Source organism: Mesocricetus auratus, unplaced genomic scaffold (assembly GCF_017639785.1).
Source record: "Mesocricetus auratus isolate SY011 unplaced genomic scaffold, BCM_Maur_2.0 Super-Scaffold_100011, whole genome shotgun sequence".
Lineage (NCBI taxonomy): Eukaryota > Metazoa > Chordata > Mammalia > Rodentia > Cricetidae > Mesocricetus > Mesocricetus auratus.
The window spans coordinates 84,080,293-84,107,214 of NW_024429195.1; the positions used below are offsets into that span (position 1 = coordinate 84,080,293).

The 26,922-nt window shown below is 50.5% G+C and overlaps 1 protein-coding gene across 1 annotated transcript; it reads left to right on the forward strand.

The window, feature by feature from the left end:
• Positions 1-15,850: 15,850 nt before the first annotated feature.
• On the forward strand, positions 15,851-24,472 carry Ckap4 (cytoskeleton associated protein 4). Its single transcript, XM_021235099.2, has 2 exons — positions 15,851-16,398; positions 22,109-24,472. The coding sequence occupies exons 1-2, from the start codon at positions 15,976-15,978 to the stop codon at positions 23,408-23,410; spliced, it is 1,725 nt and encodes a 574-aa protein (XP_021090758.1). The 5' UTR covers positions 15,851-15,975; the 3' UTR covers positions 23,411-24,472.
• The last annotated feature ends 2,450 nt before the right edge of the window (positions 24,473-26,922 follow it).

The window sequence follows — 26,922 nt, forward strand, 5'->3', positions numbered from 1 at the left end:
TGCTGTCTTTCTTCCTCTAGAACGCAGCCCGGGAGAGCCAGCTGGAAACATGGACATCTGCAGGAAGCCTGGGCATTTCCTTTTCTCTCTCTTCCCCCATATGGCAGGCAGGCAGGCAGGCAGGCTTCCGCTTTGCCTCTGCCTGGGCTCCAGGATGAACTCAGAGGCCAATGTGCTTTCTGCAGAGCTCAGTCTCATCCAGAGCAGACAGTGCACATAGACTTTACTGTCTCTCCCTGCTAGCAGGGCAACAGCCAGCTGTCCAAGGAAAGAAGGCTGCCCCGGGAGTCTAACTGAAAGTAGGCTGAATATTTTTGAGGCAGAACTTTGTTTTGAGGGTGGGGCTGGAAGACCTCTGACACCTAAGTTTCCCCTAGGAGGTACTCTTCATTTGTAAGATGGTGCAGCTGAAAGTCCCAGGTGGGATTTGGGGGGGTGCTCAGCATCGATGGCTGCCTGATTCTCAATTCTCTGGATTGCTAGGGCCAAAAATTTGGCATGAAGTTCCTTCAGCAAAATTGGGAGATGTTTAACAACTGGCTACCTAGGAAGGAAGGAAGGAAGGAAGGAAGGAAGGAAGGAAGGAAGGAAGGAAGGAAGGGAGGGAGGGAGGGAGGGAGGGAGGGAGGGAGGGAGGGAGGGAGGGAGGGAGGGAGGGAGGGAGGGAGAAAGGGAGGAAACACCCGACTTACAGTGTTTTCAGATTCCCACAGGCTAACTACTTCCATGCAGGCTGATTTCAAAGGCATTGGACAGTTTACACAATCCCTGTCCAGAGGTTAGCCACAAGCTCTTGCAAAGTAGAGAAAGCCCACTGTCCCAAAGCAAGGTGGTAAACCGAAGGCTGATTCACTCACTGTGTCACTGTGTGGGAAGAGAGGTTCTCTTCATTTGTAATGTGCTGCAGAAATGACCTCAAGGATGAGAACCCAAGGACGCACAGCCCCATAGGCTTCTCTTTGCAAGCCAACCCATTGTTGCCATGGATTCGCGCTCTGCATGTCAAGACACTGCAGCAGGTGGCTTCTGGAGCTGCCTTCTCACTGAGTCACAGCTAGAGACATAGAAGCCCTCAGCTCTGACTGGAAAAAATCTTGGGGAAGTTGACCAGGCCCTCCTTTGCCACAAGCTCCGGACAGAAGGCTGCCTAGTGGTGGTGGTGAGGAGGATAGTGCTACAGCTGGCACTTCCCTGTGTTAGTTAGTTTTGGACACGATGACATAGCACCAGAAAACCGACCTGAAGCAGGAAGATTTATTTGGCTTAGTTAAAAGTGAGCTAATTCCATCGCTCTTAGGTCTGGGATGATGCAGAGTATACTGGGCACTGGGACATGCTGTAGAGGAAGATGCTGTCTTCGTGAGAGCTTGGAAGCAGTGAGACAGAAGGACAAGGAGCCAGGTATATTCAAGGGCATGCTCTCAGTGACCGCCTTCCTCCAGTGAGGCTGTACCTCCGAGTTTCTAATGCCTCCTAATAATGCTGCTACAACATGGGTCCATTGGCACAATCCATTGGCGAGGTCAGAGCCTTCCTGCTTGGGTCACCTCTTAACAGTGCCACCAGCAAGGGTCTGCTCCCGCCAGTGACCATCTTAGTGCCACCAGAACTTAGCTCTCATTTCTGCTTGTCTTCAAAGTGCTTGAACCAATGACAGCATGAAGCAGCTGTTTCCTGTTACTTATATGGGCATTGTATTTCTTGGGATTTGTCTTTAATCTCAGCTAATGTTGTAGCAAAAATAAAAGTGATTCCATTTTATACCATAAATAGATTGCTAATACACTGTGTTAAATAATCATATCTTCTTTTTTGTGAATTATGTTCATGGCTTTAGATCACTTCTAGAGTTTTAAGTTAGTTTTTAATTTCTCTGGCAAAAATGTAGTCTTGCATTTTAGGTCACAAGGAAATAAGAGAGCAAACAACTGGGGGGCTCCTACCTTCAGAACACCCTTCCATTAAAAAAGATTTATTTAGTTTCAATGTGTGCATGTGTGTGCATGTGTGTGCATCCAAGTGTGGGCATGCACACATGAGGGCAGGCCTCCGAGGAGGCCAGAAGACCAAGTCAGATCCCCTGGAGATAGAGTTACAGGCTTTTGTGAGCCACCCAGTGAGGGGGCTAAGAACCTAACTCCAATCCTCTGCAAGAACAGGAGGTGATTTTGACGGCTGAACCACCTCCTTAGCCGCCAGAAAGCCACTTACGATAGCACACAGCGGCATGTCACCCTAACAAATACTTTTCCTCTGTGCCCTCATGAGCACAGTCTTCTAAGACGCTTTCTTCACTTATTCAAAAAAATTAATTTTCCATTTTATATAGCTGAATATGATCTACTCTGCCCTTTTAACCAAATCATTTTCATCTATGCTTAGATATTCCAGTTTCTCACAAAATTTTAAGAGATGATTAATTTTATTTATTTCTGGTTTTCCTAGGTGTAAAACCTTTATACACTTGATTATCTAATGCAGTTTTCTTTAGTATGTCTGGAGTGAACCACACACTGAAACTGGAACTATTATCAAGTATTCAACAGCGCCTAAAGTCTTCCCTTCCCCGCCACTCCATATAGATGTCAATAGGCAGAATTTTGGTCAATGGGCCAGTGAGGTAGGGCTTGTGGGGACAGCTGCTGTCATAAGTACCTTAGGAAATTCAGTGTAGGGAATGGTGAGGAATGGTTTTATCTGGGACACAGGGTAGCTTAAAATATTTTTGTCATTTTAGTTTATGTGTAACATGCGTTTAAATTACATGCATATTTACAAGCGTGTATGGGCCCCCAGAGGCCAGAAGAGGTCATTAAATTACTTGGAATTGGAGTTAACAGATGGTTCTGAGCTGCTGTGTGGGTATTGAAAAACCAAACCAGGTCCCCTAGAAGAGCAGCCAGTCCTTTTAACCACTGAACCATCTCTCTAGCTCCAAGGGTAGTTTTTGTTTTTTTAAATAGCCCCATGTTTGCTAGGCAAATACTCTACCATTGTGCCATATCCCTAACCATTTTTTAAATTTGGAGACAGGGTCTTTCTGTTGACCAGGCTGACTTTGGACCAACTCTGTTCCCCATGTAAACCTTTAACTTGCCATCTTCCTGCTTCAGCCTTCAATGGAGCTGGTATTTTGGTAATTTTCACCAAGGACTGACATACTTGTCACCTAAGGAGCCTTTAAGAAATACTAATACTGGCGTCCTACCATTAATAGTCGGCATTGCGGTCTGACGTAGATGCGTACTAATCTGCTTTCCCAGAGGTCCCGCAGATACTGCCGGCGCAGAGAATTATGGGAGACAAGGCTGAGCAAACATGTAGGCAGCAGGTTACAAGAGCTGTTGAGGCCACCCTGAACGTGGAGACAGGTTCGGGAGGCAAACAGCCTACCCTCCATGGGAAGGGAGGGGAGCCTTTAGGACCATGAGAGAGAACATGGGGGCGGTAGACAGAGAGCCCTCCCACTTAGCCCAATGACCACACCCCAAAGCAAGCTGTGAGCCTGCCTGTGGGGGCTTCAGTCACATCTGTGCCACTCCCCAGGCTGTTAGCTTGGGGGGTTGCCGCTCCTGAGTCTTCCTGTCAGCCTCTTTTTCTCTCCACAAACAAATGAATTTACCTACCGGGCTAGTGATGAGTCAGAGGGAGCTCGAAGATGAGACACCTGGCTCGGCTCCTGACAGGCGTTTCCTCTTCCCTTCCCCTCCACTGAACCTTTGGCCCTTGCGGGACTGGCCTGGTAACTAACCGCAGGATGCAGAGACACAAGGGATTTACAGAGAAGACATGCTAACACCCTTTCAGATGAGCAAGAGGAAGAGTTCCCAGGACTCTTCAGAGGGCCTTGCAGAGGCAACTCCTGCCTCGGAGAACCGAAGAGAAACCAGAGCTCCATCCAGGCAGGCTTCAGCGACACAGCCCACAGCATCGTAACTCTTGGGTTTCACAGCTCCATAGACTGGCTGAGGTGGAACCTGGCTCTGTGACAGGGCACCTTAGTTCAGTCACAAATGTAATCTCAGCCCCAGGCAGCTTGGCCTGTGAATCTCAGCCAAATCCAGCTGTTATGAAAGCAACACAGCTCGAGTCATTCTTACAGAGGAAGGGTCCTCACTGAAGGCTGATGGCAGTCAAGACTCTTGTTTCTGGAAGATGGAAAATGCCTTCTTCCTGCTCCCGGGATCCACCAGCCTCCACTTCAGAACATTGATACCCATTCTGCGATTTGACAAATATTTATTGACATTTCTTCTGTTTGGCAAGTACTTGAGAACACAGTAATCACTTAAAAATGACTTTTCATGCTGTCTAGTATTCTAAATTAACACCAAATATTGATGTTGAGATTGGCAGTGGATCTAGATTCCTTGGAGGTCAACTCATCCAAATGGCAACAGTATGGATGACAGAAAGGACTAGGGACCCAGAGAGCAGACACAGGTGCCCCTGATGGGACCCAGCTTGCCTTCTTCTAGATGGGAGTGTCTTTCTTACTCTAAGCCTAGTGTTGTCTTCCTCAGAAAGCACCTTTTTGGCTGGGTAGAGAGGGATTCTGATTCTAGAAAGGGGGAGGGGCAGGGAGGCCTCCTGCTGCAGGGAGTCCCTTTGGAAACCCAGAAGATAACTTTGGGACAGTAGGAGATGATCCCTCCTCCTCCTGCCACACTGATCACAACCCAAGGCCTGGGCTTTCGATGGGGACTCAGAGGTCTCTGGGGGCTGGTGGGTGAGCTTGCGCTGCAGAGCATGAGTGGGAGCTCCATCAGTCAACTTCCTGTCTGATTTTCTTCCCCTGCACATCAGAAAAACAGGTCAAGAGAGGAATGGTATTTTATGCTCTTGAAGCAAGCATAAGAGGATCTAGCTAGGCTTGTTGAAACAAGAGAGGCTTAAGTTAAATAGTAACATGGGCTCTTCTCTGCCAGGAAAGAGCAAGGGTTAATCCCAAATCGTTAAGCCCTCTAGGAGACCAAAAGATACACTAAGTGGCTCTCGATCGCTCCTACATACTGGACAGGTTCCCAAGTTACCGTAACACTCATGAGAGCTGGAAGTTTTTCACGAGTCAATGTCCTTGCCTTGTTAATTGCCTTTGAGGCAGAAACCTAGAAGGTGTATCCCAGTCTCAAACAGCAGGCCCCTACTCCTGGCTGCCATACCATCAGAGCCCCAGCTAGCATGGACCTCCAAAGTGATTGGAAGTCCCAATCCAAACTCTTGCCCTCTCTGTGTCTCTTTGAAAGAGTAGACTCGCAGCGGAGGGAAACTCATGCTGTACTACATACAGTTAAGGTATTAAGATGTAAGGACACAGGAAGTCCCCAAGGCAGCAGAGCTTCAAGGCAATGAGCATGGATGGTTAGGGATGGTGGCCTCAGACTGTGAGATTAGCTTCCGTAGGTTTCTGAGTTCTTATTTGGTGCCAAGTATCGCTGTGGGTGCTGGGTTGTGGTGCTGGGAGAGAGATGGTGGCGGTAATTCATGAAGACAATGTTACCAGCGTGCTGGAGCTGTGGGCCAGGCTGTGTTCCCTTTTATTTGATCAACAGTAACTATGGAATGAGTTGCTCATGCAAACTGGCTAACTGGTCTCTTTCTGATTTCCTGGATGCTCCACAGAGTCTTGATCCTTCGGTTTGCTTTTCCTACTCGGAAGCCCCGCCTCCCAGTTTTCTCAGAGGGAGGGCTGGACCTCCTGCTTCTTTGGGGATTTTAAAATCAAAACTCCCCTTCTGACTGCTGTCCCTGACCATATACTCTAATTTTGACGGGTGTGCTGTTGTCCGATCTCCGTGGCCAGCCCGAGAACCCCAGGAGGTGGGGACTTTGGACTGTTGCGTTCATTCCTATCGTCCCTCACCTGGGTTGGTTCCTCAGTGCTGTGCAGTCAGTATATGAATTGAATGGAAGGCGTGCTTCCTCCGTACATCTGTCCAGTATGTAGCCAGTGATAAGCAGCAGGATAGCTCAGCAAACAATGCACATGGGGGTGGGGGAGTGCTGGGGGCAGATAAGATAATAGACCAACTGCACCGTTATAGACATTCTCCTGAAACAAAGCATGCGGGGTGTTTCACAAATACTCACTATGATCTCACTAGTGTCCTAGGCCTCAGGGACGGTGGATCCCAGCCTGGAGAGGGTCTATTGGCTTTTTTTTTTTAATAGTTGAAGATACCCAGGTAGTTTCTGAATGACAGAGGCCTGGACTTACTTAGTTGTCACACCTCAATTAAATATTTATATATAACACACACTTGTATATTATATACATATATATATGTAAACCTTATGGTGGACTTTTTAGTATTTATTACTTTTCACAGGTTCTGTGATGCAACTTCCCAAATAAAGAAAACTGAGGCTCTGGAACCACCTTCGCGGTGTCTTCCAGATGACGTCAGACACACCCAACCATGCTCACCACTTATACTCAGGCCCACAGGGTTGGAGGACTGGCCTGGAAAAAGAGAAGGGCATTCTGGGACCAGATGTCCTAGAGGATGCAGGGGATTCCCAGGTCAGAGGGCTTGGACCTGAACAAAGGACAAAAGCTTGCAGGTAAGGAGGGCAAGGGCTGGCACAGGGTTGGCAGCGTAGATGGCTCCAGAGGCAGGGTCCACACCCTAACCCCTACGGCTCCTGCTATTGCGATTTGACTCTAAAAAGTAGGCATGGGAGATGCTTGAGCAAAGTAGGGCAGAGTAAAAGCCCTGGTAGGGAGTAGGGATTCTATAGTTACTTCTCTGTCTTAATTTCTAAGGAATCCATCACTCTGCATATCCCTTCTGTTCAGTTTTTGTTAAATTAACAATACATATTTATGATGTATTTTCTGAACCTTGTAGAAATTATTGTATTTACATATAATACATGTTCCCACTAAACTTTCAAAGTTTAGTCCTGATATTCCCTTCACCTAAGGGGTAAATAGCTGACAATGGAAGATGTTGAAATTAGGTAAGCATTCTAGATCACGTGCTGTCACATCCGTCTGTCCATCCATCCACCCACCCATCCATCCGTCCATCCATCCACCCACCCACCCATCCACCCACCCACCCATCCATCCACCCACTCACCCACCCACCCACCCATCCGTCTGTCTGTCTGTCCATCCATCCATCCACCCACCCGCCCACCCATCCACCCACCCATCCGTCTGTCTGTCCGTCCATCCGTCCATCCATCCACCCACCCACCCATCCACCCACCCGTCTGTCCGTCCGTCAGTCCATCCATCCATCCATCATCACCAGTTGTGGGCTAAGCTGTCCTATATTCACATGTTGAAGCCCTCTGGCACCTTACAATGTGACTGCATTAGAGACTGACTTTAAAGGTCTGTTTAAATTAAAATGGGCTTGTTAGAGGGCGTCCTCATCTAACTCATCAAGAGAGGACACAGACAAATGTGCATGAAACAAACACTGAAAGAGGACACAGCAAAAAGGTGACCATCCACCAGCCAAGAAAAGAGGCCTTAGAAGAAACCAAATCTTCTGGCACTTTCACCTTCGTTTCCCACTTCCATAACCAGGAGAAAAGAAATATCCACCATTCAAACCAGTCTGTGGTGTATGGTTTAGGGAACTTGGGCAAATATATATGAATGAATATATCCATCCATCATCCACCCACCCATTCACCCACACAAACCGTATGCGCGTGTGCGCGCGCACACACACACACACACACACACACACACACACACTTGCACACACACACACAGATGCATACGCACTCGCTGTGTAAAATGCTGTTCTGGTTAGTTTTGTGTCAACTTGACACAGCTAAACTCATCTGAAATGGGAGGATCACAATGAAGAAAATACCTCTGTAAGACTGGGCTGTAGGCAAGCTGTAGGTCATTTTCTTAGTTATTGATTGGTTGGGGAGGGCCCAGCCCATTGTGGGTGGTGCCATCTTTGGACTGGTGGTCCTGGATTCTATAAGAAAGCAGGCTTATCAGGCAATGTGAAACCAGCCAGTAAATAGCACCCTCCATGGCCTCTGCATCAGCTCCTACCTCTAGATTCCTTCCCTGCTGGAGTTCCTGTCCTGACCTCCTTTGGTGATGAACAGCAACATGGAAGTGTAACGCAAATAAAACTTTCCTCTGCAACTTGCTTTTTGGTCACGGTGTTTCATCTCAACAACAGACCCCACCTAAGACAGCCACCTTGCTCTGGAGAGAAAAGGAGGAAGAGACTACAGCCTCTGCCTTGTCCTGGCATGGCTGGCTGTGAGCAAATGTGAGTTATGTCTGGCTGTGATGTGTACTAGGACCCACCTGGGAGCTGGAGGTGTGGTAGGAGGGGCTTTGTCCAGGATGGGAATGGAGCCATGGAAAGATGGGAACGGAGCCATGAAAGGATGGGAACAGAGCCAGGGAAAGATGGGAACAGAGCCAGGGAAAGCAACGACAAGCCGAATTCCTGAGATAATGGCAAACCAGGACAGCTTCGGGGAAGCACAGGCGGCTATGCACAGAGTAGGGAGGGGAGAAGGAAGACCTGTCCTGAAGGAGAAGAGCAGGAATTGGCTGTGAAGGATGTGAGGTCCTGTGCTCAGCAGAGCTTCCTTCCCCGGCTTCCCCTTACCCACCCCGTGGAAGGAGCAATGTAGAAGAGAGCTTGCACCGGTGGACTGAGGCTAGGCCTTCCTTTCCCTCCCCTTCCTGTGAGAACCGATGAGCACAGAGAGTCTGCATCTTATCCAAAGGCTAGTGGCCTGGACCAGCTACTCACACACTAAGCCTTCATTCACATGTCTCTACATGTGTGTGCTGTTGTAACTGTAGGCTCAGTTGCCGGGATCCTAGCTGCCCACCACAGTTCCCAAGCCCTGTCACCTTGAGTCATTTGCTCACTTTCGTTGGAAAGCTGTAGCAGTACCCACCTGGGACGAGATGCAGGAACGGCTCCTGCCATGGAGGCTGCATGCAGGATACAGCAGGCAACCAGGAGTGTGAAAGATTACAAAGGCATGTGTTAGTTAGTGCAGCTTCCTGTCGGTCCTGCAGTGTCAGCCATCGGCACGGCCACAGTGGTTAGCATCAGCAGCATCACCATGTCCCGTGCCCATCAATCACCCTTGCCACGCCCATCAGCATCCTTGCCAGCTTCTCCATCATCATAGAAGGTTCTGCTAGGTGGCCTTGCTGGCTTCCTTCCCTTCACCGTTCTTCCCTGTGGTTGTCCTACACCCTAAATAGATGGATTTTAATAATGTGATATATTATCAAAGACAAGACCTCAGAGAGATTTTATTTGTTTTAAAAGTTTATTGTTCGGGCCGGGCGTTGGTGGGGCACGCCTTTAATCCCAGCACTCAGGAGGCAGAGGCAGGCGGATCTCTGTGAGTTTGAGGCCAGCCTGGTCTACCGAGCGAGTTCCAGGACAGCCTCCAAAGCCACAGAGAAACCCTGTCTCGAAAAACCAAAAAAAAAAAAAAAAAGTTTATTGTTCACTGCCAGTATATAGAAATATGGTTGATTTTAAAAGATTTATTGGAACATTTTTAGGTTTCTTTGTTTTCTGTATGTGAGTATTCTGCCTGCATAGACACCACATTTGCCTGGTGCCTGAAGAGGTCAGAAGAGGGTGTCAGATTCCACGAAACTGATGTTACAGCTGGTTGAAAGCTACCATGAGGATGCTAAATCTGGGTCCTCTGCAAGAACAAGTGTTCTTCGCCACTGAGCCATCTCCCCAGTCCCTTAAAGATCTTGTTTGCTTGGCTTTGTTTTTAGAGATGGTGTTTCTCTGTGTAGCCTTGGCTGTCTTGGAACTAGGTATATTGATCAGGCTGACCTCTAACTCACAGAGATCCACCTGCCTCTAACTCCCAAGTGCTGGGATTAAAGGCGTGTGCACGCCCAGTAAAAGATCTTTTTCTTTCTTTCTTTCTTTCTTTCTTTCTTTCTTTCTTTCTTTCTTTCTTTCTCTCTCTCTCTCTCTCTCTCTCTCTCTCTCTCTTTCTCTTTCTTTCTTTCTTTCTTTCTTTTTCTTTTTGGTTTTTTGAGACAGGGTTTCTCTGTGGCTTTGGAGGCTGGCCTGGAACTAGCTCTTGTAGACCAGGCTGGTCTCCAACTCACAGAGATCCACCTACCTGCCTTTAACTCCCAAGTGCTGGAATTAAAGGTGTGTGGCCCAGTTAAAGATTTTTTCTTCCTTCCTTTCGTTCTCTCTCTATCTCTCTCTCTCTCTCTCTCTCTCTCTCTTTTTTTTTTTTTTTTGAGGCAGGGTTTCTCGGTGACTTTGCAGGCTGTCCTGGAACTAGCTCTTGTAGACCAGGCTGGTCTCGAACTCAGAGAGATCCGCTTGCCTTTGCCTCCCAAGTGCTGGGATTAAAGGTGTGCGCCGGGCTGGCTTTTCTTATTTTAAATTACATGTACCTGTGTGAGGGTGTATGCACATGAGTGCAGATGTTCCCAGAGGCCAGTGGCACTGGATCTCCCTGGAGCTGGAGCTACCAACAGTTGTGAGCCATCCAGCATGGGTGCTGGGAACTGAACTCAGGTCCTCTGTGAGAGCAGTGTGTGCTCTTATTGCTGAACCATCTCTGCAGTCCCCAGATTTGTATTTGCTGGTCCCGTATCTCACGTGATTGGCTATTTAGTCCAACGTTCCCCAGAGGTTTGTTATTGTTTTTGCTATGCTCAAATAGCTGACAGGAGCACCTTAAGGTAGGAAGGGTTCATTTTGGTCTATAGTGTAAGGGTCTATATTTGCGAGATGGTAACAGGGAAATCATGATGGCAGTGTGTCACATTGTATCCACAGCAGGGAGAGATGAACTCTGCTTCTCACCTAGCTTCCTCCTTTAAAAATATATTTATTTATTCTTTGAGAATTTTATACATGTATACAACGTATTTTGATTTTTATGCCCTCCATCATCTCCTCAGAGATTCCCCCAATATAACCCCCATTCAAATTTCACGTCCTTAAGAAAAAAAAAACACAGAATCAAATTAGTGTTGTCAATATGTGCATATTTGTGGGACCGTCACCAGATCCCACAAACCTCCCCCAAAAGCTCATTAAGGGGTGGGCTTGGAGAGCACTTGACATTTATGCCTGAAGTCTGACTCACTTGATCTTGTACAGGTAACCATAGCAGCAATGGGCGAAATGGCCATGACGTGCTGTGTAGGTGGCATTTTTAAAGCACCCTTCCCATTCGCTGGCTCTTACATAAAGGGGTTTTTGGCAATGTGATAGTCATAACATTCATTGAGCACCTACTGTATATACCAGACATCATTCTAGGCACTGGGGATACAAAACTGAGTCAGCTAATGTTTTACTCATGGAGCTTGGAGCTTAAATATGTGATAAGAAAAAGGTAAGAGCCAGCAAACAATTATGTGGTAGAGAAAAATGAATGCTGGAGGAAAAGCTTCTGCAGGACAAAGTGGTCCCTGAAAGGAAAAAGTCAGGGGCATAAGGTTACCCAGGCAACAAAAAGGGAAGGAAGGAACAAAAGATTTCTGGCATACCAAGGATAGGGGCCAGCGCAGCACTGAAGAGTGGAGAGTGACGGGGGATGGGCATCTGGGACATCCTAGGAGGGTTCGGGAGAGACCTGTGATGTAGCATGAATGATAATAGATGATGTGACTTGTATTCTAGTGGAGATGTGTTGGACACAGACAATAGGACATCATGCCCTTAAACAGAGAGACGTTATTTTGGGCGCCTGGTGCTGAGCAGCTTTGACATCAGGGGCACAGCATCTCAGGCGAAGTGGGAGATGCTGGGTAAAATGAGAAGGAAAGGCCAAAACGGTTTGCTAATCCGTGGCACTGAGAGATGGGTGGTCCTGGTGGTCCAAAGCAGAACTACGAAGCAGCATTGCACCGCTGACTCTCGAATGCATTGGGGACCTGTGGCGTGGCTTCTGGGGACCTATCATTTCAGTGCAGAGGAGAAGCAGTTGACATTCCCGGGGGGGGGCTTTTCATTCAGGCACTCGGGCTGAAGTGTGGGAAACCAAGACTCTCAGAATTTATAATTTATAATAACTCTTATAATTTAGTCCATGCAAACATGAGGCTGTTTGGAGGCATCCTGGCACAGCTGGAAGACATTTGTCTGGCCCCTCCTCCATGGTCCTGATCTCATCCTACACATTTTAGGGTGGGGAAGGAAACAGGGATAGAGGAGTTGAGATGAGGAGGAAACAGAAAGGGCAAGTCCCCTGAAGGCATGCTGTGCCAACACTGATGAAGTCAGCAAGATGGAAATCTCCAGAACCTTCAGTGCCTACAAGCTTTGCTTCCATGACGGTCTGGGCAGGTTCCTCCTCCTATGGGTGTAACCAAACACCCTACTTCACAGGAAAACACTGACTGCCTTTTATAGTTAAACACATCATAGCCAGTGGTTTGTGAGCCACATTCAGCGTGGGGAGCTCCCAGAAACGATGATGAAAGAAAATCCTTGAATCTGGACACAGGAGCTCTGTGAAGCTCTGCCTGTCCCAAGCAGCTCTGCCAACAGCATTAAGCTATCCTTTCTTCACAGAGACTTACTATGAAGTTGGCGTCGTGTGGTATCACTCCTGCAACCCTCACAGTGCAAAACACATTCTTATTATCCCATTTGATAGATGAAGTCACTGAGGTTCAGGGTCATCATGTTCTACAGGAGGTTCTGGGCCTGAATGCGACCCCAAGTCAACTTATTCCAGAGACAGTCTTAACCATTACCCTCACTGCCTCTGGTGTGTGTGTGTGTGTGTGTGTGTGTCTGTCTGTCTGTGTGTCTGTGTGTCTGTGTGTGTGTATCTGTGTCTGTATGTGTGTGTCTGTGTGTGTGTCTCTGTGTGTGTCTGTGTGTGTGTCTGTGTGTGTGTCTCTGTGTGTGTCTGTGTGTGTCTGTGTGTGTGTGTCTCTGTGTGTGTCTGTGTCTGTGTGTGTCTGTGTGTGTGTGTCTGTGTGTGTCTGTGTGTGTGTCTGTGTGTGTGTGTCTGTGTGTGTGTCTGTGTGTGTGTGTCTGTGTATGTGTGCACCAGTGCACAAGTCCGTGTGCACTCATATGTAAACTAGATTTCCTGTTCCATCATCCTCTGCCTTATTCCCTTGAGACAAACGTCTCTCTAGGAGCCTGGAGCAGGTGGCAGTCAGCAAGCCCCAGCAATCACACTTCTCTGTCCCACCTTGCACCAGGACTGCCTCTTTATGTGGGTCCCAGGGACTCGAACCCTGGGTCCTCAAGCTTGTGCAGCAAACCCTCTCCCCAGTCTTGGTGTGACTCAACATGGGTTCTGGGGATCAAACTCAGGCCCTTGTGCTTGTACGCAAGGACGGTATCAACTGAGCCGTTGCTCTAGCCTGCCACTCTCTAGTCTTCCAGTGCTCAACATGCAAAGAGCTGAGGAAACCTCCCGTTCCCATCTCTGCCCTGCACACGAAACTCAAAAAACAAACAACCAAAGATCATTGATTATTTTCACTAACAATGAAGTGGTTGTTTTCTTCATGGAACAGATTAATGTCATAATAAAAACGAGCTTTAGAGATGCACTTTACAGAGAATGTGGCCCTGAAATCCAGAGGGGAGGTTAAGTTCCTCCTCAAGGTCACAGAATTTGGTGGTAAAGCCATGGCTCAAAAAGCAGACAGGGCTCCTGCCTCTGGGCCAGAGCTGGGCTGGGTTCCAGCAGGCTGCCCGAGTTACTGGCCCTGTCCTCTTATACACGTAATGAAGGAGCGTTTCTGTTCGCACATCAGCGATTTTAAACACACCTTGAACTTAGGTGGTTTTTAAGCAAGATAGTCTCGAACATTTTATGACAACCCAGCTTTTTGTTTTCATCTGTCTCTCTGTCTGTCCTGCAGGCTGTGGAATCCCATGCTTTGTTGAAGTAGGAGGCTTTTGCTATAGCTCCTGCTATTCAGCCCATGGCGGGTGTTCTCTTCTGGGTAGAGCAGATGATTTCACCAGAGTGGGCTCCAGTCCAAATTTAATTTACTCTGTGCCATTTCCCCACACTAACAGTACCTCTTCTGCTTGCTTTGCTGTCTTCTGCAGTCGGCAGCCACTGCGTCAGGCTCATCTCTAGACGCAGCACACGCCCTTCTAGTCAAGACAGGTGTTCTGGGCCCACCCACTTCCGCCTCAGAAAAATCCTTCCTGTTCTTCCACTATGCAAATCCATTCTCCAAATCATTCTTAATTGTGTACCCTGTGTACAGTTCAAGGTTTGCTTTCCAAGTTCTCTTTACATTTACATTCTCAGTTCTGAGGTGTTGGCCTTAGCATGCTCCCCAGGTGTAACACAGATCCCACCATCGCAGGCACACGTGTCCCCATCCGGGTTTTAAGGTGAGCTTTGACAAGGATGGTCGCAGACACACATGTGCCCATCCGGGTTTTAAGGTGAGCTTTGACGAGAATGAGGAGCAATGGTCATCCTCAAGGAAGGTGTAGCCAGCAGCCTACAGACATCTCTGGCACACAGGGGGTCTTCGGCAAAGCTTTGCTCTTGCAAAGGGGCACATCAATGTCTCCTTGCCATTGCCTATGCCAAGAGGGCTACTGGGCCTGCAACAGCCCAAGTATGAAATGGTGGCATTTGAGCTTGACTTTAAAGACGAAGACTTTGTTTTAAGTAGAGCGGGAGGAGGTTACACACAGAAGAAATGGCACCCCTACTTTTGCCAGGCACACCCCACGGCTGCAGCAGAAGCTGGCTGTGTGTGGGGTGAGCCCCAGAGGCTCCTGACTGGAGAACCAATGGATCTGACCTGAAAGTGGGCAAGTCTGCTCCCCAGGCCCTGCTCCCCTCCCAGGCAGACGTGAGTCCCATCAGAAGCAACAGAATTGTGGCTGTGTGACCTTGAGGTGTTCTGTTGGGGCCGGGGATCAGTCTGTTTCTTTCCTATAAAATGGGCCAATATAGTCCCAACCTTTCAAGGCTTTTGTAAGGGTTTCAGAACGCATATAAGTTGATAAGCCGGGTCTTGGCATTGTTATATTTCTCTTCTTCTTCTTCTTCTTCTTCTTCTTCTTCTTCTTCTTCTTCTTCTTCTTCTTCTTCTTCTTCTTCTTCTTCTTCTTCTTCTTCTTCTTCCTCTTCCTCTTCCTCTTCCTCTTCCTCTTCCTCTCCTCCTCCTCCTCCTCCTTCTCCTCCTCCTCCTCCTCAAACCTAGAAGTGACCTTGACCTATGTCCCTCTAAGTGTGGGTGCTGGTGGCGTTCCCACATTCAACCCAGAGCCTGCCTGCAACAGGAGCTGTGGTGAGACTGTATGATACCCCAAAAGAGAACAGAGCCAAGGGGGCTGAGGAGGGGACTTGTCTACGGCCGACTGTCGGGGGCCAAGAGGGCCACACAGCAACTCAGTTCCTTGGACAAGTTACAGTTCATACCCAAGGTGCTTGTGTGCAGGCCTTCGAGCCTAAAAGCCCCCGGGAAAAGCAGGCCTGGCCCAGCTGCGGGCTTGCAGTGAGGCCTTGGGGGAGGGGTGTCTGCGGATTCGCGGTGGGCAAGGGGGCGTCGGGTCCCCACCCTCCAGAGCCGCGCTCCCCGCGCCCCCTGCATCCTCCCTGCACACCCAGCGCAGCGCTCAGGGTCACCCCTGTCGACTCCACTCCAGGGCAGCGGGGGCACTGGGAGGCTCGGCCACCCTGGCAGCCGCGCCCGGCCGCGCCCTGCCCGGCCCCGCCCGCCCTCCGCGGGGTCGCAGCGACGGGAGGAGGGGCGGCGGCCGGCTTGCGTGGCAGGCGCTCCGGCTGGGCTCGGCCTCCCTTCCCGGGAGGCGGGGTCGGCGCCGCGGCGGCGGCGGCGGAGCCAGGCCCCCTCCTCCTTCCGCGGCCGGCCTCTCTCCTCGCCGCCGCACGCTCCGGGCCGCTCCGACGCCGCCGCTCCCGCGTGCCGCCAGCGCAGCCCCCGCGGGAGCCCGAGCCACGTCCCGGGCCGCTCGCCCCGCTCGCCCATCCCGCCGCGCCGCCGCCGCCGCCATGCCTTCGGCCAAACAAAGGGGCTCCAAGGGCAGCCACGGCGCCGCGAGCCCCTCGGACAAGGGCGCCCACCCGTCGGGCGGCGCGGATGACGTGGCGAAGAAGCCGCCGCCGGCGCCGCAGCAGCCGCAGCCGCCGGCGCCGCACCCGCAGCAGCAGCAGCACCCGCAGAATCAGGCGCACCGGGGCGGCCACCGCGGCAGGTCCTCGGCCGCCGCAGCCGCGTCCTCGGCGTCCTGCTCGCGCAGGCTTGGCCGGCTGCTCAACTTTCTCTTCTACCTCGCCCTGGTGGCGGCGGCCGCCTTCTCTGGCTGGTGTGTCCATCACGTCCTGGAGGAGGTCCAGCAGGTCCGGCGCGGCCACCAGGACTTCTCCCTTCAGAGGGACGAGCTGGGCCAGAGCCTGCAGGGCGTCGAGCAGAAGGTGGGTACCCCGGCTTTGGCGGGGTCGGGACCCCGCTCTTGCCCTCCTTGAAGAGACCCTCGTCCTTTCCTGCCCAGGCCCCGTGGCAAGAGCTGGGGCCCCAGCTCCCTAGTGGCCAGGGCGGCCCCAGACTCTCATTGTTAGTGGTCCTGGAGAGGGATGGGGCAGGCTGCGAGGATGGCCAGACCATCGTGGGAGGGTGGGCCAAGGGCCTGTCACAGGACATTAGCGGTGACCTGTAAGGAAGCCGGCAGGCCCCACGGAGCCCATTCTTTTTGCATTAGGAACCGCTGAATAGGCAGAGTTGCCTGAAAAGGAGGCTGGAAGGATGGCCAGCACATTGCATCTCTGGAAGTCTTGGGTCAAGGCTTCACCTCGGTTCTGCCAGTGGGAGTCATCCGAGCCAGTTTTTAATAGACCCAGAGCTTTGGAGGAAGGAAAAGCTAGTGAGCTTAGTCATTTGCTAAGTTCAGATGGAATGGTGTCTATCTTTAGTGAGCCCATGTGGGCCTTTGAAGTAGCCCACTCCAGCTGTAGAGGCAACACAGGCCAAAGGTATCGAGTCGCAGTTACATGGTGTGTAGACTCATGCATTTTATTTTCTAATTTGTAGAGTTAACCCTGGAGAGAGGAAGGGAGGACTGACAATTGTGACTCCATCTTGCAGACCAGAGTACTGAGGTTTAGAGACAGAAAGTCAGTTGACAAGGGCCCCATCTGACTGAGTTGCAGATGGTATGAGAAAGCCTGGGCCACCATGTGACCAAGAATCCCTAGCGAGCTGTTTCAGGAACGGCTGAATCCAACCCCACAGCAAAGTTGCTTAGTTTCCAGCCAGAGCGCGGCCCCCTTCCAGGTCCCCTCCACCCTCCACCATATCCTTGCTCAATGAAACTCGGTTGCTGCGTGGAAACAAAAACTCCCGCCTCTTTCTACCCCCGGAACCACTGTCTCCCTTTCCCAGCATGCTGCTTGCCCTGCCAAGTCTCTGCTTCTGTTAAGCGTGCAGCACTAGGAATTTCCTCTTAAGCCTGGAAGAGCAACTGGGGTGAGTCAGCCTGTGAGGGGGTGACTTCTCTGAGGGAATCAAGTAGGCCACTCTGCTATGCCTGCAGAGCGTCAGATCAGCCTCAGACAGCCAGGCTGAGGAGTCCAGTCCCTAGCTCCTGCTTCCCCTCCCACCCCGCCACTTACTAATGGGTCCTAACGTTTATTGAAGCCTGGTAGTTGCGTGGCTCTGTGTGGGCCCCAGGGCGGAAAAGGCCCAAGGCAAGTGTTAAGGCACACACTAGGTAGACGTGAGGGGTGGGTGACTGCACGCACTTTGGGAAGGAAGAGCTTGTGGAATTTCCCTGGGTCTGTCCCTGGGTGCTTGGCACAATGCAGCCGCCAGAACTGTGAAGAGAAAGCTGTGAAGATCATACAGGTAGAGAAACAATCGTGAACATGCCTGAAGACAGGAGGTGACTGGCCTTCCTGTGACAGAGTGGCACTCAGGAAATGACAGGGAAGCTGGAAATTGAGGCCCAAATTGGGGCTGTCTTGAATCCGGGGTTGAAGACACTGGGTGTTATTTTGTGTGCAGCCTTCCCATCTCCCCCTTGGCTTCACCCCTCCGCGGTTGTAGCTGTGTGCAGATCACTTTCCTCTTTGGGCCTCAGTTTCTCATTGTAAGAATGGGGGCAGGGGAGACGGGGATGGCCGCTCAGTGAAGTGCTTGCTATGAGAGCATTAGGACTTGAGTTTAGATTTCTAGGACCCATGTAAAAAGCTGGCTCTGGTAGTCCGCACTTGAAATCCCAGTGTTGGGGAGGCACAGACAAGAAGTTATCTCTGGGGTTTGCTAGCCAGCCAGTCCAGCCAAATGGATGTGCTTCCGCTCCAGTAAGAACCCTGGTGTCAAAAAAATAAGGTGGAGAGCAGTGTCAGCTTCTGCTGACACATACACACCGCACAGCACATCCACGCAAACATGTGTCACGCACACCCGTGCACAGGCTTTGCAGGAATCCGTAAGGCTGCAGAGCTGTTGAAGTGGTGGCCACCTCTGGGAAGAGTTAGTGGTGATATTAAAATAGCTGTAGTGTATCGTGCATATTACCCACTTCAGTGTGTAGATGCTATGCAGTGTATCGTGCATATTACCCACTTCAGTGTGTAGATGCTATGCAGTGTATCGTGCATATTACCCACTTCAGTGTGTAGATGGTATGTAGTGTATCGTGCATATTACCCACTTCAGTGTGTAGATGCTATGCAGTGTATCGTGCATATTACCCACTTCAGTGTGTAGATGGTATGTAGTGTATCATTACCCACTTCAGTGTGTAGATGGTATGTAGTGTATCGTGCATATTACCCACTTCAGTGTGTAGATGGTATGTAGTGTATCGTGCATATTACCCACTTCAGTGTGTAGATGGTATGTAGTGTATCGTGCATATTACCCACTTCAGTGTGTAGATGGTATGTAGTGTATCGTGCATATTACCCACTTCAGTGTGTAGATGGTTGTACCACTGGACCACAAGAAGTCCAGGGCTTCAGCACATGTGAGCGGTTCGACTACAGCCCCTAGAGAAGCCCCCGTTGCCCTGGTCCACCCCAGGGCTTCATAAAGCAGTAGCCCGAGTGGGTCAGGCTGGTGGGTGCTGCTTGTGAGAGGTCTGGGATTGGTAGGGAGGAGGTCTCTGTGCCCCCATGTCCTCTTCTTGGCTCTGTGAGGAGGAGCCAGGGCTTGCTTTGGGGGTGGTAACCTTCTAGCATCTTTTGAAATAGTTCAGGCCCTGAGACCAGACGTTCTGGGATTGTGATGCTTGGCTCAACCCCTTCCGTCTGTAGTTATTGGTGCATAGGAAGTGCCCCGTTGCCTGTCAGCCATTAGTAGGACTGTCCATCCTTACTCCAGCAAGGCTCCCTGAAGGAAGGGAAGAGATCTAGCCATTATTTTGTTTCTGGCATCTTACCCATTACCTACTGTACAGTGGATATCCCACACATTCTAGAAGAACAGGCATCTAATGAATATTAATTGTTATGAACTTTCTGTGTATAAAGATGAACAACCTACAACGCCCTCAGTATGGGAGACACAGGGTTCCTTTGGGGGTTGGTAATAGTTTCTGATCGAAATCACCTCCTAGCCATTTGTAAAGAGCCAACCCGGGATTAAATAGGGACTAGGCCTGCCCGCCCAAGCCTTATCAAGCATTGCTCTGAATTCCTGCATTCTCTGGTCCATTGAGAAAGCACTGAAAGTAGCCTGCCGTGTTGCAGGTGCTGGGCTCAGCCGCTCATGCTTCTATTTTAAGTGCTGTGCTTAGAACAGCAGGGCATTGTGATTTACTAACCTAGTTTTAGAGGTCACCTCTCTCTAGTGCCTTCTCACCGTGTCTTTATGTCTCAGGTTAGATTTGGCTGGGGAGGGAAATTGTCTACTTTCTGGAGCCCCTGGGAACCCCATTCTCATCTACCTTAAAAGAAAATCACAGATGGATGAGATAGAAGAGGCTTGAGAGACCCCCGTTTGCCAACAACCTGGGGCTTGGGAAGTGGATATGATCTTGGGTTCCTAGAGCATGGTGAGCACTCTGTGGCTAGGGCATCCTGTCCTCGTCCCTGAGGGCCACTAGGACTCCCTGAGCTTCTGAGGAATTTAGGATAAAGTAACCGTGGTGAAGACGGTAGCTGCTGTGCATGAGCATCTAGTTAGGCGCAATTGAGCACTTGGTGCATTTGACTCATTTAGCTCTCACGGTGACAGTCCTGCGAGTCAGGTACTATTTTTGTGTTGCCCCCACCCCCGGAAACTAAGACACAGACAGACTGTGTAACTTCAAGATCCAAAGGCAGCACAGCGTTAACCTAAAATTTGCCTACCCATTCTGGCCCTGGAGCCTGCATTGTTCTATTTATTTATTTATGTCACTTTTTTGTAAGATAGGGTTTCATGTAGTCCAGGCTAGCCTCAGACTCACTGTGTAGCCTAGGATGACCTTGAACTTCTGATCTTTCTACCTCTACCGCCTGAGTGTCAAGATTATAGGTATATGCTACCAGATCCTACTTGTTACGTGCTTGGGCTTGAATCTAGGATCTTGTGAAGGCTAGAAAAACAGTCTACCAGCTAAGGTGTATCTCCAGTCCCAGTGCTTGTCTGTGAGTACACACACACACACACACACACACACACACACACACACACACACGCACACGCACGCACGCACGCACGCGCGCGCATATAAATATATACATACACATATGTGTATATGTACATATATGTATTTACCTGATTTCACACTCTTGTACTGTTTTTAAATTGAGAGAACCCACCCCCCTCAAGATTTGTTTTTATTTTGTGTGGTTGGGTCTTGCGTCTGCATGTGTGCATGTATGCATGCTTGGTGCCTGAGGAAGCCAGAGGAGGACACCAGATCATCCGGAACTAGAGCTACAGACATTGTGAGCAGCCGTGTGGCTGCTGGGGATTAAACTGGGGTCCTCTGGAAGAGATACCAGTGTTCTTAACCACTCAGCCATCTCTCCAGCCCCTGAAAAAACTCTTAAATTTAGTTTAGTCTAGAACATCTGTCTCCCCCCTTTTAAGAAATACATTTAGTTGTTGACATTAGTGACATCATTCATCCTAAAGAACTGCCACACTGGATTTAGCTGGTACCAACCTTATGACATCATAGCGAGTCTCTTTTACATGTTCCAGAATGGGAGTCAGACCTAGAATTTACAGGACCAAGGCCACACTGCTGGCCGTATTATTCTTTTTTCCTTAAAAGTTTTCCCCACTAAATGACACAGATGTCACATCATGATAAGAACTAGCTTTTTGATCAGCACAGCCTCTCGGTGTGTTAGACTGGCTCGCTTGGAGGGCCAGCACTGAGCCTAGTTCAGAACAGAGTTTATACAGAATGCTCGAGCAGCAGATAAAGTCACAGTGTGCTCACAAAAACCAGAGTGTTCTAAGGAGTCGTCAGCCTACTGCTTGTATTTTCAAATGAGGACACTCAAGTCCGGGGGGGGGGGGGGCAGCTGGATGTGAGACCGCACTTGGTCTCTTCACGTTGTACCCAGGGCCTCCGCATACCTCTGGTTCTTTACTGAGGAAATCCGTGATGCTCAGTTGCAAGAGCTAGATAAGCCAGCCCTAAAATAGCAGATGGGGGGGGAGAGAGAGAGAGAGAGAGAGAGAGAGAGAGAGAGAGAGAGAGAGAGAGAGAGAGAGAGAGAGAGAGAGAGAGAGAAGAGAAGAGGAGAGGAGAATGCAAATGCTCTGATTGGCCCAAACTAGAAAGTTCAAGGAAGGTGTGGCTGTACTCAGGGATCGAGTTACATCTTCAGAACTGATCTGGCCATGCCTCAGCTCTGTCTCTCTGCGTGCTGTCTTGATTGGTGGATGGGTGTTGATGGTCTCCTGGTCTGAGCAGATGCAGGCCTCCCTCACCCAGTGGGAAAGGCCTTTCCCTCCTCATCAGCCTGCCTGCCGATTGCCATCCCTGGCTCGTCACGTTGCCTCAGAGAGGCAGATGGACCGTGTTGACTGGTCAGGCTGGGTGATGAGCTGACTCCTTATCACAGCAGTCAGCGTGTAACTGACTTTGGGAGGATACAGCAGACAGTGCAGAAAGTAGCGGTCTTGTATTCAAACACGCCAGGTCTGTTCTCTGTGGTAACATCTGGATTTTGCTTGCAGGTACAGTCCCTGCAAGCCACATTTGGGACTTTTGAGTCCATCCTGAGGAGCTCTCAGCATAAACAGGACCTCACAGAGAAAGCTGTAAAGCAAGGGGAGAGTGAGATCAACCGGATCAGCGAGGTTCTGCAGAAGCTGCAGAATGAGATCCTCAAAGACCTGTCAGACGGGATCCATGTGGTAAAGGACGCCCGAGAGCGGGACTTCACATCCTTGGAGAACACGGTGGAGGAGCGCCTGACGGAGCTCACCAAGTCCATCAATGACAACATCGCCATCTTCACGGATGTGCAGAAGAGAGGCCAGAAGGAGATAAATGACGTCAAGATGAAGGTTGCCTCCCTGGAGGAGTCCCAGGGCGATCGCAGTCAGGACCTGAAAGTTCTGGAGAAAGCCCTGAAGGAGGTTCAGGCCTCCGTGAAGTCTAGGGAGAAGGACATCGAGGCCCTGCAGAGTTCCCTTCAGACCATGGAGTCTGATGTCTACACCGAGGTCCGGGAGCTAGTGAGCCTCAAGCAGGAGCAACAGGCGTTTAAGCAGGCTGCAGACTCGGAGCGCCTGGCTCTGGAGGCCCTCACGGAGAAGCTTCTGCGGTCTGAGGAGTCCTCCTCTCGCCTCCCCGCGGACATCAGGAGACTGGAAGAGGAGCTGCAGCAGCTGAAGGCTGAGGCCCGTGGGGCAGAGGAGGCCGTCGTCTTCAAAGACTCCAGCGCCTTAGATGACCTCCAGAGGCAGGTTGAGGGCCTGGGTGCCAGGCTCCAGTACGTGGAGGACGGGGTCTACTCTATGCAGGTGGCTTCTGCACGCCACACGGAGAGCCTGGAGTCGCTCCTGTCCAAGAGCCAGGAGCATGAGCAGCGCCTGGCTGTGCTGCAGGAACACCTGGAAAGCCCGGAGCCCTCCTCTGATCTGGCCGGCACAGTGAGGAGCCTGGAGGAGGCCCAGCTGACGCTGGCCAGCAGCGTGAAGGAGCTGCAGCGGAGCCTGGGCGAGCTCCCTGGCACGGTGGAGTCTCTGCAAGAACGGGTGCACTCACTGCTCAGCCAGGACCACGCCCAGGCCACGCCTCCTCAGGACTTCCTGGACAGGCTCTCCTCTCTAGACCACCTCAAGTCCTCAGTGAGCCAAGTGGAGTCAGACTTGAAAATGCTCAGGACTGCGGTGGACAGTTTGGTTGCCTACTCCGTCAAAATTGAGGCAAACGAGAACAACCTGGAGTCAGCCAAGGGCGTGCTGGATGACCTGAGGAATGATCTCGACAGGTTGTTTGTGAAAGTTGAAAAGATTCACGAGAAGATCTAAATGAACTGCTTTATAGTCCAGTTTCTTACGACCAAAAAAGCTAGAGAAAAAACCATCCTTTCCTCCTGGGTGCCCGCGCACCGGCTTCCTGCCACTCCCCCACTGGAAGGCAGTAGACGCCATCTCGGTACAGTCTGGTGTCCTGTGCAGGGTTAATTAGTTTGCAGTTGTTACCACACACCTTTGGTTTCTGAAATCCTGTTTCTGCTTTTGGTTTGGCTTCCTGAAGGCCCAGCCCTGTGAGGAAAAGGGGTGTGGCTCCTGTTAGGAAGAGGGCGGTGGCTTTAGCTGGGGATTAACAGGGAGCAGACTAACCTGAAAAAGAAAAAAGAAATCCCGTTTGACAGATTTATAGTAAAAACAACAAAAGCGGGGGCGGCAAGGGGGTGCTTTTCGTTTTCATTGTCTTTAAGGGAAATTGATTTTGCGTTTTTTATACTCCTGGCCAGAGTTTCTATGCGTCTTACTTGTCTTCCACTTAGAACTGGTAAAAGCTCATAGAGGAGAGCCCAGAGTGGGCGGAGGAGAGCCCGAGCCTCTGCTTGAGGGTCCCTTTCTGTCCCAGCAGTGCTGTCAAAGGTAACTATGCAAACTCACAAGGCTCTGAGTGTGAGGACAGCACCCCGGGCCTTGTCCTCCTTCCTGGGGAGCCACCTAAGTCACCACTTTAGGGGGGGTCACAAGTAAGTGTGAAGTCCCTGGTGTTGTGGTGTCTGAGCTGTACTTTCCACAGAGGATTTGTGCGTCTCCCTGGGAGATGCAGGCCAGATCTTTTTATTTTATCACAGCATCCCTGAGGAGGTCTCCTGTCGCCTGAGCCGACTGTCAGTGAGGATCACGCGTGCCCCGCCCATTCTTCCTGTGCCCCGTGAGCTGTGTTGTCTTCAATGGCTGCCTTGTCCTTCCCTCCCACCCCGCCTCCCCCCTCCCCCAAAAAAGGAAAGAAAAAGATTTAAAAAAGAAAACTGCAAAGAAAAACAAGGTTTGTTAGTTTACTGTGAAATGAACTGTATGGCTTATTTACAGTATTTTTAATTCTTAATAAACACTTGAGCTTTGTTACGACCTTTTTCAGAGGTGATGGGTTGTGACGGAGAGTTTAGTCATGATGATCTATTTCATCACTGTGAAGTATTCGGGATTAGGAAATTTTGGGTTTTCCACTTTAAAACTTGAAGAATTACAGTGTGTGTTACAGCACATGTGTGTGTTACAGCACATGTGTGTGTTGCAGCACATGTGTGGATGCCGGGCCTCAGGCTGCCAGGTCCGTACGCTTGCTGCTCTCTTAGCAGGTGAGTTCCTCGCCATTGCTCACCATCTCAACAAGGCACTTGCTAGGCTCTTCCTCCGTGATGAGGATGAGAGCCTAAGAGACTGACGACGGTCTTTGAGTGACTGCCCAGCTGGTTCTAGCGTGTAGTCAGTAGGGGTGGACCACTGTCTTGGAAGCATCTAGGATGGCTAAGGCACAGCTGGGCATTCCTGTGAATCCTGGGCTCCCACCCGCCACCTGATACAATAGGTGCTGCTTATGCAGTACCGGTGCGCAGGCATGCCCACGTACCAGTTCCTGCTCGACGGGAGCAGCAGGCTGAGCAGCATGCATTAGGGCATGCATTAGCGTTATGAGGTGAGATTTGAATCCATTTTCTTCTCTTACTGTGTCCTCCTCCTCTGCCATCGGGTCTCCATTGTCCTGCTTCAGAGCCTGAGGAAGCAGCAAGTCTCTCCAACTGATGGAATAGAGGGAGCCAGGATTCTGGTGCACATGTGGTTTACACCCTCATTTCCAGTTGACTGGTCATTCATTCATTCATTTGTTGAACATTTATTGGGCCCACAGTCAGACAGCTAAACATCAGGAGGTAAAGACCTGGGATATGGTAGTGATCCTAGTTCCTACAGCCCAGTCGACACAGTTCCATAAACTGGTGTCCTGCAGAACTGGAGGATCTACACCTAGAAATAAGGGTGGTGGTGGAGGTGTACTGACCAGCTCTGCCAGGATTGTTCTAGAGGTGGTTACAAGAGGGTTATGAAGGCCAGTAGAGGAGAGGTGGGAATCTAATGGAATGTCAGGTTGTTTCATTTGAATAAGGACAGCTGTGGGATGCTGAAGATGTGGATTAAACTGCAGGTCCAGCAGTAGTAGAGACTGCAGTGAGACACAGGCGGGACCGTCAGCATGCTGGTGCGGATGCTGTCCACCGCAGATGGTGACGGAGGGCCTCTCACATGGTGCTTGTGAGAGCTGAGTGAGCCGACCGGCACATAGAACCCACGCACATGCCGCCAAACCAGAAGGAAGAGGGTTGAAAGAAGCGAGGCATAGTGGCACACACTTGGGCCTGAGAGAGGAGGGCATCAGTTCGAGCTAGCCTGGCTACGGAGTGAGACCCTGGAGGTAGGAACTGGGAAAGTCGCAGCTAAACGCTCTTAGGCATGTGCTTGCATGTATAAGTGTGATTTAAACAGATAATTACTGTGTAAGGAGGGCGTATATGAAGTCCAGTGCTGACAGGTATGGGGGCTACAGGTCTGCAGGAGAGAGATGCTGGGTTTGGAGTGGCCCAGAGTAGAGAGGTTGGGAGCAGTTCTCAGGGCAGGAAAAGAGGGAGTCACGCTGAGGACCTCTCTTGCCCTGCCCTTCTCTCCTGCCACTGGGGGCAGTGCAGTGGGCCTGAGGCTGGAGGATTCTGCCTGGAACCAAGTCCTGGAGGCTTATGTGAATCTGAGTCTTAGACTATGGGAAGCCAACAAAAGATTTCAGGCAGTGTGAGGTAGTACCATGCTGCACTATAAGCCACACCCCGTCCGCCTTGTAGGACTGAGGTGAGAGCAGGGAGACACAGGAGACCCAGTGAAGTATGCTCACACTCCTGAGGGTTCAGACAAGGGGTCTGGAGGAGAGGTGCTGCAGCCAGGTCCCAGAGCCAAGTCACGGCACATGCTAAAGGCATGGGTTGGGTGGGGCAAGGGCAAGGAGGGACAGGATACCCCTGACAACTGGAAAGCGTCTTAAGTCACAGCTGGCATGTGTGTTGCATGCACAAGGGACTTCCAGTCTAGAGCTCAGCGGAGAGAGAATGTGTTGCTGTTTTCTGAGTGACTCACCGCATTCACTATTAAACTAAGGAAACAAATTGTCAGAGACATGGAGGAAATGTGAAGGGAAGGCACAAACGGGTGCTCAGAAAAGGCGACAGGACCACACTCATGGTAAGGAGGCCTGGAAACACCAGCTGGAGGCACAAGCCGTGCAGGCTCAGTCTTCAAACGTCTTTCAGGCAACACTTTGTATAACATTTCCCTCATCGGATTGCTAATTTGATCTGTTTCCTCACTGGACCGTAGCTCACATAGGAGTACTGCATCCGAGACACAGTGTGCTGTCCCCTCTGGAGTGGCAGCCTAGGAGACTGATGTCTTGGGGGAGCTTTGCAGACGTTATCTCTGTGGTGTGTTTCTTCCTAAAAACCTCACCTGCTGTGACCACATCAGCCTCCGGG